The 18,617-nt window shown below is 33.5% G+C and overlaps 2 protein-coding genes and 1 non-coding gene across 4 annotated transcripts in view; 2 read left to right on the top strand and 1 right to left on the bottom strand.

The window, feature by feature from the left end:
* The first annotated feature begins 299 nt into the window (after window positions 1–299).
* LOC125049431 (trypsin-3-like) overlaps window positions 300–18,617 on the top strand; it is a 102,105-nt gene continuing 83,787 nt past the window's right edge. Inside the window, exons 1-5 of one of the 2 annotated variants that reach the window (XM_047648719.1) lie at window positions 300–395; window positions 1,726–1,855; window positions 3,698–3,947; window positions 5,601–5,726; window positions 6,164–6,346. In XM_047648719.1, the coding sequence (XP_047504675.1) occupies window positions 347–395; window positions 1,726–1,855; window positions 3,698–3,947; window positions 5,601–5,726; window positions 6,164–6,316 (708 nt within the window). In that variant the 5' untranslated portion in view covers window positions 300–346 and the 3' untranslated portion in view covers window positions 6,317–6,346. Of the gene's footprint in view, window positions 396–1,725; window positions 1,856–3,697; window positions 3,948–5,600; window positions 5,727–6,163; window positions 6,347–18,617 lie in introns of those variants that run through there. The other variant, XM_047648720.1, reaches the window with a different exon arrangement.
* On the top strand, window positions 8,620–13,813 carry LOC125049429 (trypsin-4-like). The gene is made up of 5 exons (XM_047648717.1): window positions 8,620–8,739; window positions 9,343–9,472; window positions 10,437–10,686; window positions 12,984–13,109; window positions 13,604–13,813. The coding sequence occupies exons 1-5, from the start codon at window positions 8,673–8,675 to the stop codon at window positions 13,754–13,756; spliced, it is 726 nt and encodes a 241-aa protein (XP_047504673.1). The 5' UTR covers window positions 8,620–8,672; the 3' UTR covers window positions 13,757–13,813.
* On the bottom strand, window positions 14,390–14,508 carry LOC125050009. Its single transcript, XR_007117090.1, has one exon. It is a non-coding gene; the product is annotated as a 5S ribosomal RNA (ribosomal RNA).

Below are 18,617 nucleotides of genomic sequence, written 5' to 3'. Positions count from 1 at the left end.
TAAAATGGAATGTAAATTAGGCACACCAGAAGCGTTGCAATATGCTGATCAATAACATAACCCCCTATTCACGTTAATTGCCCCGTTTTAACTAAAGTATTCAACTGTCTCTTTCCATGATAACGCAGATACAATTTGACAGGAAAAGTCAAAATATGAGGATGAAAAACAAAATTAATAAAGTATTAAAAATAAAATAAGTTTATTATTTTTTGAACATTATCTAGATACACCTTTATGTGCCTTGTTTAATTAAAAGAGAGTAATTAGTTGAAGCCCTTTTTTATATTTCTTGTTGTTATAAATACTGAAAACATTGTCACTATACAATGGTTTTTGATTTACAATGTTGAATTCATCGGTGGTATTTATTGCGTTGCTGGCAACCATATTGGGTAAGATAATTTAATAGATATTTAAAAAGAACGTGTGTGTACTTAAGTACACGCATTAGACGTTATACTTCTTTGGCGTAACAAAATAAAAATATTTTCAAAAATTGTCTTTTCAGTATTTTCAGAATTTGTCTTTCGGCTAATTCTAGGTTTGTACAAAAACGCTACTAACAATAGAAAAATTTGCACATAATTTTTCCCTAACGCCCCAAAATAAGTTACACTTCAAAACTGGAATTAAATACACTTTTTTGAATATTTTTTTAATATGCGAATAAGTTTTAGAATTATGTAGATTAAAAAATAAATAAATAATATCAGGAAATATTATACTATATATATGGTATATTTAGTCGTGATATAATTTTTTATTAGGATAAACATAAGGTAAAAGGGTCTAATTTAATTAAATTTATTAATTTATGTATTTAATAAGTTTAAGACAACAACTATGAATATTCATGTGCACTTTTTATTATTATTATTATTAGTTTTTTCATTAGTTTATTTTATTCTTTATTAGTTTAGTTTGTTTTTTGTTCCTGATAAGTTTATTTTTCTAAACAACTAAATGTAGTACATGTATTTTTCCACTTCTTGCCTTTCTTATGTAATTTAATACATTTTTTTTTTCTCACAGTCGTTGCCTGGAAGAGATCGCTCCAAAGCGATAAGGCCGCCAGTTGCTCTCCTTTTTATTTAATTATGTCAATTGTACTATATTAATGTATATGCAACGAAGTGTTAATAAATAAAAATTAATAAAATAAATAAATATTCACACGAGGTCCCAGGCCAATGAAAAATAACTGACAGTGGGCTGAACTGTCAGTTTGTTGAATCCGTTATTTAAGTAGGCATAACAAACATTGAATCTTTACAGACTTTTAAAAAAGGAATTCGTAAAAATGTTTTGAAAGCTAAAGTCATATTGTTTAAACTAATTTAGGGAACAGTTCCTAACTTTTGATATATGTTTAGTACTTTTTTATATTAAACTAGTGGACCCGACAGACGTTGTCCTGCATGATATTTCAAGCAATTAGTAAAGCAAAGTATGAAAGTACCGACTGCAGTGCCATCTGGCGGGCTGATTTGTGAATCTAAACCATTCCCAGATCCCCTTGAACACACACAAAAAATTTCATCAAAATCGGTCCAGTCGTTTGAGAGAAGTTCAGTGACATACACACTCACAGAAGAATTATATATATAAAGATTGTCAAAAACCATGTCCAACACATCCATGGATACGATCTAAATAAATTATTTCAATATCGTTATTTGAAAACAATAGTGATTTTTTGAAATGTCTTGTTTATTTTTTTAGTGGAGGCCAAAGATATTTCAAGGGAAAAGGTTCCATATGTAGTGTCTATCCGAGAGGCAGCCAATCACCTTTGTAGTGGTACAATATTACGTGGCAATTGGGTTTTGACATCTCCGCAATTTGTTTATGAGTATGTATTTGTAACATAATTAAATAACCTAAGCTAAGCAATAGTTATATTGGTATGTATATCTCCACTTTATGCCTAGGCATGCTTCAACATTATTATCTTTGCTAAGTTGCACGCAGAGAGACATTTACTATATTTACTGCAATAATAAAACGCAAAAAAAAACACCTATTCTTCCACCCTAAGAAAGTATTATTATAGAAAAAAACTAAAGTCCATCTTTATTATCAACTAGTGGCTGGTTGAAGGGTTTAAGAATTTTTATTGATTTATTTTTGTTACAAAGCAAATATTTGTAATATTTTAAACTAGGGAACCCGATACATTGCTCTGTTCACACATTTTAAATACAAAATTTAAAACTGAAAATCAAACATAAAACAGCTAAATGTAATCATTCAAATTTCAAATACTAATAACCTGAACTATTCTGTTATCCAGTGAAACACTCATCAAAATTAATGAATGAAAAAGATTGGCGATTAAAAAGAGTGGCGGGGAGTTTATTGCCAGTTCTTCTCTTCCGTTCTACGCCCTTGATTTGAGAACTGGCAGTAAATGTAAAATTAGAAGCATTTAATGTATATTCCTTTTTTGACGTTCATAAGTGTACATTGTGTTATTGGATCGTCTTCGTCGTGGCATTATGAATGATAATATCGGCATAATTATAAGAGAATAATATAAATTCGAAATAAACACATCAACGGATCAACTTCAAAACTTCTTTGAAGTTAATTTTCAATCGTACTTAACCATAGATAACATTATTTTTTCTTGTCAGTTGCGTTTTGTTATACAATTTTTAACCAATGAACGGCTACTCTGATGATTTGACAAATAAATTTTTCGGTTTTCTGATTGTTGCGTTATTTTATACCACATATTTATGCCATGTCCCAGTTCGTGTCCGTCTTCTGGTTCTAAGCTTCCCCACCAATTTTCAGCCAAATTCGTTCAGCCGTTCTCGTGTTATAAATAATGTAACTAACACAACATTCTTTTATTTATATTTAATATTTAATAAAATTATAAGTCTAGATCGCATGAAGTAAAGGTAGGTCGGTTATCGAAAGCTGGCGTGTTCACAGTACTCACACTAATGCAATTTCACTATACAGTATGTTTAAAAATATGACTTTTTTGCCAAGCTTTATATTTTAGTCTAGGTACTCTGGTTTTAGTAAGGTTGGGTGGGTTGTAAATAAATAAAAATGTGTCAAATACATATAAATATAATGTGCATACTAGGTTGGATCCAAAAGTTCTAAGCCCGACCAAGAACGTAAAAGAGTAGTTTATGTAAATCATTTTTCATTTTTCGACACAAGCTCCATCTAGCTCAACCCACTTCACTTTTACTTCACTAACAATTCTTTCAATAAGAATTCTCTCCTTTTAGAAACACCAGTCGCATCTGATGTTAAATTAATTTTTTTTTTTCATTAAGATGCTTAAAATAATTAAAAACATTGTACACCATTTCACGAGATTGTCCTGGTAATGTTTAGACGGAATATATTTCATAAGACCTTTTTTTTAAAGTATTCTAACCTCCAACCAAATAAGAAAACAATCACAGACAAAATAATAATGAGGAAAAAGATCAACATGTACAGTAAAGATCAACATAAACAGTAACAAAACTAAAACAATAACTGTCTCTTTTATACTCATAAGCTTGACCGAGCGCGAGAGAGACGGACAGTCTTTTCATGATGCATATTCAGTATGACATTACGCCTCGCGCTTATTCACAGACACTACACAAGCACAAAGTGTAAATGTGTTTAAGCCGCCAGTTTTAGATAACATACCAATAATAAATATAACTGTTTCCAGTTTACAACCGGAGCTCCTACTTATTGTCATGGGAACAGTTGACAAAACAGATTTAAATGCTTTAAGTGTTCGTGTAAAGAAAATAGAAGTACATCCGGACTACCATGGTCTGGCTTTCACGAATGCCTTAGCGCTTTTGAAGACTAAAGAGGATATATCATACAGCAAACTCGTGATGCCCATTGAACTTCCCACAGCTCCAACTAAAATTGATGAAAATTTATTAGCCCTGGGATGGAAGTTTGAAGAGGTTAGTGCAACATATCAAATGGATGTTGGATTAGTGATTTACGCGTTTGATAGCCAATCCTAAGGTGCTGCGTTGAAATATCAGTGTTTTCTTTCTATGTGCGCTAATTATACTTGTACGAGAACATTTATTGAAAACCAGTAAGTCTAAGACCTGTATCTAGAACATCACTCAACCGTAAATGTGCTTTCCAGAGGAGTCAGACCATTTTTCCATTTGAAATTGCCCAAGTGCCCAAGCAGGCTAAATACAACATAATTGCAAAAAGCCCCTTTGCTGTTACTAATTTAAAAAATCCGCATACTGTAAAAGTCAGACAACATTTTGTGTAGGCAAGACGTCTTTGGCACCTCATACGCCACGTCGGCCTGATTGTAAAACGTCCATTCGTGATGTCATTTCGCATAAAAAGAACGGTAGCCGTATCAACAAATATCGTACTAACTGTAATCCATGTTTTATACCTGTACATGTTCAAATTAGTTAGGAACTCCGCGATAAATATTAATATTTTTAGATTAGGATTATCTAATTACTTGCACATCGCGTGGTTTTTAATTGATTATTAATTATTGTATTTAGTATTTATACATATAGCTATAACTTATGTAGTAATACAAGGTTGTTTTAAATAATCATGTTATATATTTTGAAGGACTATGCACAGAGATGTAACATATAAAAATGTACCAAGTTCGTTTCCAACTGTAAACCATAGTAAAAAAAATTACAAATGAAATTTACTGTGCGTCAATATAAAATCTGCTTTAACAAGGTGATATCCTTACTAGCAACTGAAAGAAAACAAGAATTGGCCTATGATCTCAAAAATATCTCATGGGATTTAATAGAATTCTTAAGATTTCGAAGAATAGGTTGCCACATTAATAAATACCGTGATCGTCTTTTTTGCTACATTGCACAAACTATAGGTCTACATAGAGTTGGTATTATATTTTTACCGAGTTTTCGTTATATTTTTACAACAATCTAATAAAAACTCGGGAACTAGCAGACGATAATTTATCGCCAAAACATTTTGCAGTTTATACAATACTAAAAAAACTTTACTTGCTCGAGCCATTTTGCTTTCGCTGATGTAGTTTTATTATTCGAAACAGCTTACGACTAACAATTAATGAAAGAATCTCTCAACTAAGAATGAACACAAGTCGATTTCAACGTGAATATAACCAAACTATGACAAACTGCAAAAAGTTGCTTATAAAAATACAAGAGAACGTTATAGAATATGTGCAGCATAACGATGGACATTACAAAAAGAAACGTTGGCAGACCGCGGCGAAGGTGGCCTTATGGATCTCGTTGATGTCGTGGGCCGATAGTGTGGCTGCACCAAACCAAAACCTGACAATATTGGAACGAATGGAAAAGGCACTTACCCAAAATGGGATCAACTCTAAAAACAATTATTTCCATTATAAACCCAATTTAAGTTTATACAATTATATACAAAAATTACCACTGTACAATTTTAAAGGAATAAAAAACGCTCCTTGTTATTTATTGTAAAAGAACAACCGTTTGTCATTCCGAAAATCGACATGCTGATAGCGTCAAACATTTTAGTCGTTATATATATTTATGTTATTAATTAAAGTAAAATAAATAAATAAAATGTTTATTTTTCAGGATAAAAATCCAACAAATAATTTACAAGTGAAAAATGTAACATCTCTCAGTAATAAATTTTCGCCTGATAAGTCTGCTTTAGCCATTAAGGATAACAAAGGATTTGATACAGATGAAGAATTTTTCGTAAGTGGCCCTTTGACTACACAGTACACACTCAACATTTAAACCAATAGAATGGGAAATTCACAGTTATTTAACCAAACAAAATAGTTACAGGACTTAAAAATAAATAATCCTCAGATTGAGTCGATAATTATCGTAAAAGTGTGGCAATTTCAGTATATTTGAATTCAAATATACTGAAATTGACAAACTGAGTACGCACTTAGCATTTAGTCTTGATTCTGAATTTTCTCTACATGATGACGAAATAGTTTATGAGAGTAATCTTAATAGACATCTTCCTTGACGACAGATAGATGTCCAAATGTGACAAAGGTCTTGTTCCAAGAACGTGGTAACGTACCTACTTAGGATTATTGGGTTCATATAAAATAGTCAATCTTCTCTGTTTTTTGCTTTTATGTATTTTATGCGTATTTAACATACTTTTTATATAGAGTGACATCGGAGGGCCACTAGTTAAAGAGGACACTATTGTGGGAGTCATCCTAATAATGTTCGAGCCTTCTGAATCAAAACGCTCGGGATTATGTGCAAGAGTTTACGAGGGATTACCATGGATTAATGAAATGTTAAAAGACAATTATTAAGATAAACAAAATTATGTATAATTTTGTACATTAAAACAATTAAAATTACAAAAAGCATCTTTTGTTTTTTTTTCATTATTTGACGACGAAACATAACACATTTCTGAGAATTGTGAATCCTCCGGTCGTACAAATCACGGCTGTGCTATTGAATAGCCGTGATTTTTATGTAATTCAAAGGTTTTACTATGGTGAAGGGAAACATCGTGAGAAAGCCGGCACGTCTTTGTCCAAAAAATTCAACTACTAATGTCCGGAAAGTCGAGTCGGTGTTAAATTATTACAACGGCTGCATTGTTGAAAGCTTGAAACATAAATACCTCTACCATTTGTTATTGTTGCCGTAAATTGTGAGGGTGTAGAGTTATTATCTCTATTGTTATTATTATGTAGTTTTTGTTTTTATTGTATACTGATATGTGTATTTTGAAAAAAAGGTGGATCAAGGAGGAATAAGGAGGCTAAAGATCCTGTAAAAACAAAATCAGAATTATTATAATAGTACAGTTATTCATTAGTAGCAGCAGGTTATTTTTGCATCAGAGATTATTTTCTATATAGAGTTATGTAACCTAACATTAGTTAAGTTTCATATATGTATATATTTTAGTAAATAAGTAGAAGAGTAAACAAAATGTAGGCAATCATCGCACACTTGAAGCCAAAACGAGCCCGTTTTTAACCACACTCATAAATTGTAATTTAATATTCTCGTTTCCGATGATGTCCAAGAACATCGACTGCACTTGTATTGAAGTGTCACTTAGATTTATAAACCCTATAGATTTATAAACGCGATATATTTATTAAAGTATCGCGTTTACACACTCGTCCTGCCCACTTCGGCATAGCAATGCGGCATAAGATAAACCACGTTAACTTTTGTCAGCGACGCTTCTCCACTACCCCTAATTTTGTGTTAGATATAAGCGCATATTATAAATGGGTTGTTACCCAGCTTCAAACAAAGTATTTCATTTAACATATACAGCAAACACCAGCGAACTTAACTCGCCACTGCATTTTTTAATACTTTAATTGATGCTCGTTGGATGAGGGAAAACGTCGTGAGAAAACCGGCCTTTGATCTGAAAATCAGGCATAAACTCGACTCAATTCATCAAGAAACTAATATCGAAATCTGAGGCCAAGGTTTTACGCGCTACCAAAAAATTATCTGACTTTTCTGTGCATATCACAAGCAAACGTTTTTCTACTTGTAAACTTTTATAGAACTTGTAATTTTGTGATGTTTGCAAATTAAAATCCTTATTCTCCACATCATCCAGGTATATCTTGACTTTGACTAATTTTGTGATACCGTTTTAATAATAATACTGTATGCGAACAAGTTGACCCTTAGATTACGATGATATCCGACACGTCAAAATTTTTGCTGGATAGATAATTGGAGTTTCTTTTCAGATCCATTCTGTAATCGTATCCAGGATCATGATCTACAGTCGAGCATGTTATTTAGTAAATGTAGTTAACGATAGTAAGGAATATTTACGAATATATATATATATGTAGAAATGACGTAATCACTCATATGCTTCAAATAAATTCCTTTTAAACGACTTCAATTTTTCATATCTACTGTTTTTTTTCGAATATACTTAACATTAAAATAATTAACTTCTATAAATATCTTCGTCTATTGTTTCGATGGTTACATAAAGTCGTATAACACTAACTGATATAATATTTATTTAAAAATCCATATATTATATAGATAAATCTTTATATAGGTAATTCATCAGTCTATCGACGTGTCTTGCGGCATCGTGTTAAATTCAAGGTACGGAGTGTGAAAATGTTACACAAAAGATCGGTGTCGTGTTTGCGATAATTTTGTTTGGTTACAAGCATTCGAAGTTTATTCATTATTTTAATGATTTTAGCGTAATACGGAAGTCAATTACAGTACGAAATACCTCCTGAAACACGACATCAAGCGCGTCGCCTCTTCTCATCTCCTCTCTTTCTTACTTCATTCTTGGTCTCGATTACTAATAATATAAAATGTAATGTTAATTATGCACGCCAGTAGCGTTGCAATATATGCTGATCAATAACATAACCCCCTATTTACGTTAATTGCCCGGTTTTAACTAAATTATCCATATCTCTTTCCATCATAGCGCAGACCCAATTTGACAGAAAGAGTCAAACATGAGGATGAAAAATAAAATAAACAAGTAAAGTATTAAAAATTAAATAAGTTTATTAATATTTGAACATTATCTATATACAACTTTACCTGCCTTTGTTAAATTAAAATAGTAATTATTTGAACCTCTTTTTTATAATTTTTATTGTTATAAAAGCTGAAAACATTCGTACTATACGTACAATGGTGTTTTGTTTTACAATGTTGAAGTCGTCGGTGCTATTTATTGCTTTGCTGGCAGCCATATTGGGTAAGATAATTTTAATTAAACTTATCATTATGTAACTTCTAGAATAAAATACACTTTTTTAATTATATCATTCCTTGGACGACGTGAAAACATGTTCAGTTTATTAAAGATGTCAATTCGTTTTAGAATCAGGTAGATGAAAAATTATCAGAAAATATTATAGTCTATATATGCAGCAGCAGTGTTGGCCTCTCAGCTTGCGACTCTCATCCCTGACGTTGTAGGTTCGATTCCAGGCTGTGCACCAATGGGCTTTCTTTCAAAGTACATTGAACGCATTAACATTCGCTCGAATGGTGAACGAAAACATCGGGAGGAAACCGGCTTGCCCTAGACCCAAAAAGTTGACGGCGTGTAAAGGTGGCTCATCACCTACTTGCCTATTAGATCGACAAATAATAAAAAAACAAATACATAAATCAAAGGCGGGTGATATAATTTTAATAGGAATAAACATAATGCAAAACGGGTGTTTAGTATTTTTTGATATTAAATTGTCAGAAACCATGTCCACACATCCCTGGATACGATCTAATTAAATTATTTAAATATCGTTATTTGTAAACAATCGTGATGTTTGAAATTTCTTGTTAATGTTTTTAGTGGAGGCCAAAGATGTTTCAAGGGAAAAGGTTCCATATGTAGTGTCTATCCGAGAGGCTGCCAATCACATTTGTAGCGGTACAATATTACGTGGCAATTGGGTTTTGACATCTCCGCAATTTGTTTATGAGTATGTATTTGTAACATAATTAAATAAGCTAAGCTAAGCAATAGTTATATTGGTATGTATATCTCCACTTATATGCCTAGGCATGCTTTAACATTTTTTCCTATTTGTTAAGTTGTACGCAGTGAGATCTTAATATAGTGAACTATAATATTTACTCTAATAATATAACGAAAAAATAAAAAAACATTTCTTTTTACACTCTTCTTGATTAAAATACATCTGATAAGAAAGTATTATTATAGAAGAAAAGCGAAGTCTATCTTTATTATCAACAATTATCAACAAGTGGCCGGCTTCGAGCGGTTTAGCCATAATTGGAAATATGCCTAAATCAGGGATAATGTAGCATTTTAGTGGTGTAAGAATTTTTACCAATAGTATTAAAGTAAATATTTATAATAATACTAGCGTACCCGACAGACGTTGTCCTGCATTATATTTCAAGCGATTAGGATATTAAACAAAGTATGAAAGTACCGACTGCAACGCCATCTGCCGGGCTGATTTGTGAATCTAAATCATACAGGGCTCCACCGAAATACATACAAAAAAATACTTTAAATCGGTCCAGCCGTTTAAGAGAAGTACATTGACATATACACGTACAGTAGAATTATATATATATATTTATGTAAGGTATCCCATATTTTAAGTCAGTCAAATTTGATTGAAATCGGTTAAGTAGTTTAGGAGTCCATAGCGGACAAACAACGTGACGCGTAATTTATATTTATTAAGATAAACTAGAGGACCCGACAGACGTTGTCTCCAGTACACACATCTAAAATACAATATTTCAAACTTAAAAAAACAATCAAAATACATCTAATTGTAATCTTTCAAATTTTAATTAATAATAGTCTGAACTATTCTCGAATATATATATATATATATATATATATATATATATATATATATCTAGATAGCACGAAGTGTAAAGTGTAACAAATATAACTATTTCCAGTAAACAACCGAAGGACCTGCTTGTTGTCATGGGAACAGTTGACAAAACAGATTCAAAGGCTTTAAGTGTTCACGTAAAGAAAATAGAAGTTCACCCGAACAACAATTACATAAATTTAGCGTATTCCTTAGCGCTTTTGAAGACTAAAGAGGATATACCGTACAGCAAGCTCGTGTTACCGATTGAACTTCCGACAGCTCCAACTAGAATTGGTAAAAATTTAATCGCCATTGGATGGAAGCTCAAAGGGGTTAGTGCAACATATCAAATCGATGTTAGATTAGTGACTTACACGTTTGACAATACACCTTAAGGTTCTGCGTTCAAATATTGGCAAGTATGGTGTTTTCTTTCGTTTATACCTGTACAGTGATGCAAAACCTTTATACTTACAGTAAAAAAACAAGAGATATGATCCAATACCCATATAAAGTCGTGGCAACACTAGATAACGAAAAAGCGCGGAAAATTAATAAAAAATAGTGTAGTATCCCTAAAAGTTTGATATATTTTGTGGATTAAACTTACTTGATACTTGATTATACTTTATTATTTTTTAAATTGATAGTAACTGTATTTCTGTGAAATTTACAACAAATTTAAAACACAATTTCATACGTAATAATCTAAATCAGAATCCAAAAAATCAATAAAACAAAGTTTAGGCTATTATACCTGTTGACTATTCGGAAAAAATATATAATAGAAATAAAAATGAGTAATTGCATGAAGTATCAAGACAATACTAACCTAAGAAATTCAATGACATTCTGTGTTGCCATCCGAAAGTTTTCAAATAATTCAATTATCTTCTTTCATTAGCCAGACTCTACCGTAACCGCAAAGGGGCTTGATACACCATTTTGTGTGGGCAAGACGTAGTAAGGAGTATCGGTCTTCGGCAACTAACATGCCATGTCATATTTGTCTTGACAATGTTATATCACGAACAAATTCGGTCTGATTATAAAACGTCCATTTGCGATGATATTTCGCTTAAAACAATGGTAGCCGTATCAACAAATATCGTACAAACTGCAATTTATGTTTTATACCAGCCCTGCGATTCTGTAACTCACTTTTCGAACTCACACAGCGGTTTTCGCATCGGCGGTCGCTCTCAAATCAGTCGAGAAGCAGTCATTTTATGATTTGGCATTCTGAAAAGGTGGGAAATTGTAGTTTATTGTTTATCAGAATGCCAAATCATAAAATGACTGCTTCACGACTGATTTGAGAGCGACCGCCGATGCGGAAACCGCTGTGTGAGTTCGAAAGTGAGTTACAGAATCGCAGGGCTGTACGTGTTCAAATTTGAGTTAGGAACCACGCTAACGCCGCGATAAATATTAATTATATGTAGATTAGGATTGTCTGTTAATTACTTGTATATCGCGTGGTTTTAAATTGATTATTAATTATTGTATTTCGTAAATAGAGCTATACCTACTGTGGTAATACAAGGTTGTTTTAAATAATCATTTTATACATTTTGAAGGACTTTGCACCGAGACGTAACATAATATAAATAATATGTACCAAGTTTAATAATAAATATAATACCAAAATAATGTTTCCAGCTGTAAACCATAGTAAAAGTATTTCAAATAAAATTTACTAAGCGACACTATAAAATCTGCTGTTACAAACGTGATGTCTCTACTTACAACCAAAAGATAACCATACCGGACCTAATAAATAGGCTTAAAAGGCGACAAATCCTAAGTCTTGATAGACACGGTAGAAAAAGAGGAGCAATCTCGATGGAGATTTTGCTTTGAACGCCTAACAGCTCTCAACACATCTGCTCATAGTCTAGCTGACTGATTACAAGATAAAGACTTATAATTTTTATTTTTTTTATTATTATTTATTTACTGTAACATTAACAAGAAATAAAAAAGTTAATCTATATATATAAAAGAAAGTCGTGTTTGTTACAACACTTATAACTCGAGATCGGCTGGACCGATGTTAGTTATGTCTTTTTTGATGGATTTTTCTCCACTCCGAATAGCAGAATAAGTAATAAAATATCGGATAAGTTATCGAATAACAATAAATTAATTAATTAGTTTTACGAATGCACACGGCATGTGGTGACATTTGTTGACAAAACTACGCATCATTTTACGTCGAATTCGTGTCACTTCAAGAAAACCCGAACTTGAAGTAAATGAGGAGATGCATAACCAGGCTTTGATCTTGATCGAAAACATGTGTTACCTCATCAAAAAATGTTGTTAAGCAGAAAGTGCTTTAACATGCAGTATCGCAATATTGGCGATAGAGAGAAGAGACCTAATGTGTAAAACTGCCATTCTTCTTTTGCAATGGCAAGCAATAAAACATTTCTCTATTTGCAAAAAAGTTATCACCTTAATGAAATCCTAAAATAAGTTTAACTAAAGTAACAACGATATTATTATTAAGGCGGAACGAAGTTAGCCGGGTCAGCTAGTTGTTAATAAATAATAATTGGTAATTATTGCATAAACACAACCGCTTCATACTAGTAAAATTAATATAAAAATGTTTATTTTTCAGGATAAAAAACCAACAAATAAATTACAAGTGAAAAATGTAACATCTCTAAGTACAAAAATTTCGCCTCATGAGTCTGCTTTAGCTATTAACAATAACGAAGGATTTGATACCGATGAAGAATACTTCGTAAGTAGCCCTTTGAGTATACATTCAACATTTAAACAAATGGGACGGGACTTTCACAGCAAGTTTTTCCAGCCAATTAAAATGCGCTGAATTCAATTTCCATAGTCGCTGGATTTGTTGTTTGATAAATATTTAATCAAATAATATAGTAACAGGACTTAAAAAATAAATATATGCTATAATCCTCAGATTGAGTCGAGATTAAGATGATTTCCCGTGTATAGCAAATATATTGAATTTGACAAACACAAGTCACACTTATGATTTAGTCTTACTCTGAATTTTTCTCTACATGATACCGTAATAAGTTATTAGAGTTATCTATTAGCAACCAAGGTGTCCAAATATGACAAAGGTGATGTGTTAAAATGTTCCAAGAACGTTGTAAACCCTGTTAAACAACGTTCTTAGAATTATTGGGTTCATATAAAATAGTAAATTTTATCTGTTTTTGCTTATGTGTACTGCGTTTCTAACATAATATTTTCTTTTAGAGTGACATCGGAGGGCCACTAGTTAACAAGGACAATAAAATTGTGGGAGTCATCCAAATAATGTTCGAGCCTCCAACAAAACCTTCGGGATTATGTGCAAGAGTTTACGATGGATTACAATGGATTAATAAAATGTTAAAGGACAATTATTGAAATAAAAATGTATAATTTTTGTTCATCAAGACAATTAAAATTACAAAAAGCATCTTATATTTTTTTTTCTTTATTTGACGACGGATCTTACACATTTCTGAGTATTGCGACGTTTACCCTCCGGTGGTGCGTACAAATTACAGCTGTGCCAATAATTATTGCCAATTCAAACGTTTTCCTACAGGGAAACATCCTGAGGAAACCGGTACGTCTTAGACCCAAAAATTTGAATATTAGTGTCCGGAAAGCCGACTGACTTCTCTATATCCTAAGTCGAATTGGTTCCGAAATCCTCTGTTGGCCAGAACCAACGTAATGCGAAGCAAAATAGAAATAGACTCAAATGAACCATATTAACCTAATAAGTAACCACTTACTCTTATAAAGATATTGAAACTCCTTCAAAAAAAAATTCCTTCTTTAAACATTTTTTTATACAAGCATAATAATACAGGAAGTTGTTATTGTGCTTCAATCAAACTACGTAATACGTATCAAATAATAAAACAAAACTTTAGAGGTGTCAAGGGACACCCGGATGGAACAAAATTCCTTTCGATTAATTTATATGTTAATTGGTATCATAACAGTATGATAGATTTTCTCGACACCAATCTTACGACGAAAAAAAAAAGCCAACATCACGAGGTGTTCCCAGGCGGTCACCCATCCAAGTACTGACCTCGCCCGACGTTGCTTAACTTCAGTGATCGGACGAGAACCGGTGTATTAAACGTGGTATGGACGTTTGCGATAGCTAAATCGAAAACGTAAAATATAACAACTATAGCAAAAAGTGTCGTTACAACTTTTGGTCTTAATTTATTCCGTCTAGCCCCCTTTCGCAACGCTCGATAACTTCGTTCCAACAAGACTAATTTAGTTAAGTGATTCCAAAAATAATTTTCATTTCTTATCCCTACAAAAAAAAGCCAACATCACGAGGTGTTCTCAGGCGGTCACCCATCCAAGTACTGACCTCACCCGACGTTGCTTAACTTCGTTGATCGGACGAGAACCGATGTATTACAATAGCAAATAGCAAAAAGTGTCGTGACAACTTTTCGTAAGAATTTTTTCCGTCTAGCCCCCTTTCACAACGCGCGATAAGGAACTTCGTTCCAAATACCATCGTTCATCATATATACCACGTTTCATTCGTTCCAAAAATAATTATAGCGATAAAGCAGTTCTTTAAACATTTGTATTCTTATGAAAAATACGACAACAAGTTAAGAACACGAGTCGGTGTTAAATTATTTGCTACTAGTAGACTCGGCCAAGCGTTGCTGTGGTTAAGATTTAAATACATAGTAGTAAACTATTCAAGAGTAAAGGCAGGAGAACACCAATCCACCATGGTTTTTTGGTGGTTATGCCATTAAATTGCCGAAACGTTGGTAATTATTTTATTTATTTATTTATTAACACTTCGTTGCATATACATTAATATAGTACAATTGACATAATTAAATAAAAAGGAGAGCAACTGGCGGCCTTATCGCTTTCGAGCGATCTCTTAGATTTAGGTTGTTAGAGTGGTTAGGTTAGGTTAGTATATGAATTTTTGGAGGCCGAAGGCGACCAAGACGCCGAGTTGCCGAGGCTTGAATAAACAATTATTATTTAGGTCGGAGCTGTCCAAAAAAACAAATATTATTTAGATTGGTTGGGTTAGGTTAGTATATGAATATTTGGTCGTCGAAGGCGACCAAGACGCCGAGTTGCCGAGGCTTGAATAAACAATTATTATTTAGGTCGGCGCTGTCCAAAAAAACAAATATTATATAGATTGGTTAGGTTAGGTTAGGTTAGGTTAGGTTAGGGTATAATATGAATATTTGGTCACCGAACGCGACCAAGACGCCGAGTTGCCGAGGCTTGAATAAACAATTATTATTTAGGTCGGAGCTGTCCAAAAAAACAAATATAATTTAGATTGGTTAGGTTAGGTTGGGTTAGGTTATGTTAGGCTAGTATATGAATATTTGGTCACCGAACGCGACCAAGACGCCGAGTTGCCGAGGCTTGAATAAACAATTATTATTTAGGTCGGAGCTGTCCAAAAAAACAAATATTATTTAGATTGGTTAGGTTAGGGTATAATATGAATATTTGTTCACCGAAAGCGACCAAGACGCCGAGTTGCCGAGGCTTGAATAAACAATTATTATTTAGGTCGGCGCAGTCCAAAAAAACAAATATTATTTAGATTGGTTAGGTTAGGTTAGTATATGAATTTTTGGAGGCCGAACGCGACCAAGACGCTGAGTTGCCGAGGCTTGAATAAACAATTATTATTTAGGTCGGAGCTGTCCAAAAAAACAAATATTATTTAGATCGGTTAGGTTAGGGTATAATATGAATATTTGGTCACCGAAGGCGACCAAGACGCCGAGTTGCCAAGGCTTGAATAAACAATTATTATTTAGGTCGGCGCTGTCCAAAAAACAAATATTATTTAGATTGGTTAGGTTAGGTTAGTATATGAATTTTTGGAGGCCGAAGGCGACCAAGACGCCGAGTTGCCGAGGCTTGAATAAACAATTAAAATTTAGGTCGGAGCTGTCCAAAAAAACAAATATTATTTAGATTGGTTAGGTTAGGTTAGGTTAGGTTAGGTTAGGCTAGTATATGAATATTTGGTCGCCGAAGGCGACCAAGACGCCGAGTTGCCGAGGCTTGAATAAACAATTATTATTTAGGTCGGCGCAGTCCAAAAAAACAAATATTATTTAGATTGGTTAGGTTAGGTTAGTATATGAATATTTGGTCGCCGAAGGCAACCAAGACGCCGAGTTGCCGAGGCTTGAATAAACAATTATTATTTAGGTCGGCGCTGTCCAAAAAAACAAATATTATTTAGATTGGTTAGGTTAGGGTATAATATGAATATTTGGTCACCGAACGCGACCAAGACGCCGAGTTGCCGAGGCTTGAATAAACAATTATTATTTAGGTCGGAGCTGTCCAAAAAAACAAATATTATTAAGATTGGTTAGGTTAGGTTAGGTTAGGTTAGGTTAGGTTAGGTTAGGTTAGGTTAGGTTAGGCTAGTATATGAATATTTGGTCACCGAACGCGACCAAGACGCCGAGTTGCCGAGGCTTGAATAAACAATTATTATTTAGGTCGGAGCTGTCCAAAAAAACAAATATTATTAAGATTGGTTAGGTTAGGTTAGGTTAGGTTAGGTTAGGTTAGGCTAGTATATGAATATTTGGTCACCGAAGGCAACCAAGACGCCGAGTTGCCGAGGCTTGAATAAACAATTATTATTTAGGTCGGCGCTGTCCAAAAAACAAATATTATTTAGATCGGTTAGGTTAGGGTATAATATGAATATTTGGTCACCGAAGGCGACCAAGACGCCGAGTTGCCAAGGCTTGAATAAACAATTATTATTTAGGTCGGCGCTGTCCAAAAAAACAAATATTATTTAGATTGGTTAGGTTAGGGTATAATATGAATATTTGGTCACCGAACGCGACCAAGACGCCGAGTTGCCGAGGCTTGAATAAACAATTATTATTTAGGTCGGCGCAGTCCAAAAAAACAAATATTATTTAGATTGGTTAGGTTAGGTTAGTATATGAATTTTAGAAGGCCGAAGGCGACCAAGACGCCGAGTTGCCTAGGCTGGAATAAACAATTATTATTTAGGTCGGAGCTGTCCAAAAGAACAAATATTATTTAGATTGGTTAGGTTAGGTTAGTATATGAATATTTGGTCGCCGAAGGCGGCCAAGACGCCGAGTTGCCGAGGCTTGAATAAACAATTAATATTTAGGTCGGAGCTGTCCAAAAAAACAAATATTATTTAGATTGGTTAGGTTAGGTTAGGTTAGGTTAGGTTAGGTTAGGTTAGGTTAGGCTAGTATATGAATATTTGGTCGCCGAAGGCGACCAAGACGCCGAGTTGCCGAGGCTTGAATAAACAATTATTATTTAGGTCGGCGCAGTCCAAAAAAACAAATATTATTTAGATTGGTTAGGTTAGGTTAGTATATGAATATTTGGTCACCGAAGGCAACCAAGACGCCGAGTTGCCGAGGCTTGAATAAACAATTATTATTTAGGTCGGCGCTGTCCAAAAAAACAAATATTATTTAGATCGGTTAGGTTAGGGTATAATATGAATATTTGGTCACCGAAGGCGACCAAGACGCCGAGTTGCCGAGGCTTGAATAAACAATTATTATTTAGGTCGGCGCTGTACAAAAAAAACAAATATTATTTAGATTGGTTAGGTTAGGGTATAATATGAATATTTGTTCACCGAAGGCGACCAAGACGCCGAGTTGCCGAGGCTTGAATAAACAATTATTATTTAGGTCGGCGCTGTCCAAAAAAACAAATATTATTTAGATTGGTTAGGTTAGGGTATAATATGAATATTTGTTCACCGAAGGCGACCAAGACGCCGAGTTGCCGAGGCTTGAATAAACAATTATTATTTAGGTCGGCGCTGTCCAAAAAAACAAATATTATTTAGATTGGTTAGGTTAGGGTATAATATGAATATTTGGTCACCGAACGCGACCAAGACGCCGAGTTGCCGAGGCTTTAATAAACAATTATTATTTGAGTCGGCGCTGTCCAAAAAAACAAATATTATATAGATTGGTTAGGTTAGGTTAGTATATGAATATTAATTGGTCGTCGAAGGCGACCAAGACGCCGAGTTGCCGAGGCTTGAATAAACAATTATTATTTAGGTCGGCGCTGTCCAAAAAACAAATATTATTTAGATTGGTTAGGTTAGGTTAGGTTAGGTTAGGTTAGGTTAGGTTAGGTTAGTATATGAATATTTGGAGGCCGAAGGCGACCAAGACGCCGAGTTGCCGAGGCTTGAATAAAC

This window comes from Pieris napi, chromosome 5, assembly GCF_905475465.1.
Source record: "Pieris napi chromosome 5, ilPieNapi1.2, whole genome shotgun sequence".
Taxonomy (NCBI): Eukaryota; Metazoa; Arthropoda; class Insecta; order Lepidoptera; family Pieridae; genus Pieris; species Pieris napi.
The sequence above is the reverse complement of the archived record's forward strand: the minus strand, read 5'-3'. Positions and strand labels throughout refer to the sequence as shown.

Excerpts from the sequence above, each read along its gene's own strand:
- LOC125049429 (XM_047648717.1), top strand. The coding sequence starts at position 8,673 with ATGGTGTTTTGTTTTACAATGTTGAAGTCGTCGGTGCTATTTATTGCT. Across the intron at positions 8,740-9,342 it reads TTTGCTGGCAGCCATATTGG|TGGAGGCCAAAGATGTTTCA; the intron begins GTAAGATAATTT and ends TAATGTTTTTAG. Across the intron at positions 13,110-13,603 it reads ATACCGATGAAGAATACTTC|AGTGACATCGGAGGGCCACT; the intron begins GTAAGTAGCCCT and ends ATTTTCTTTTAG.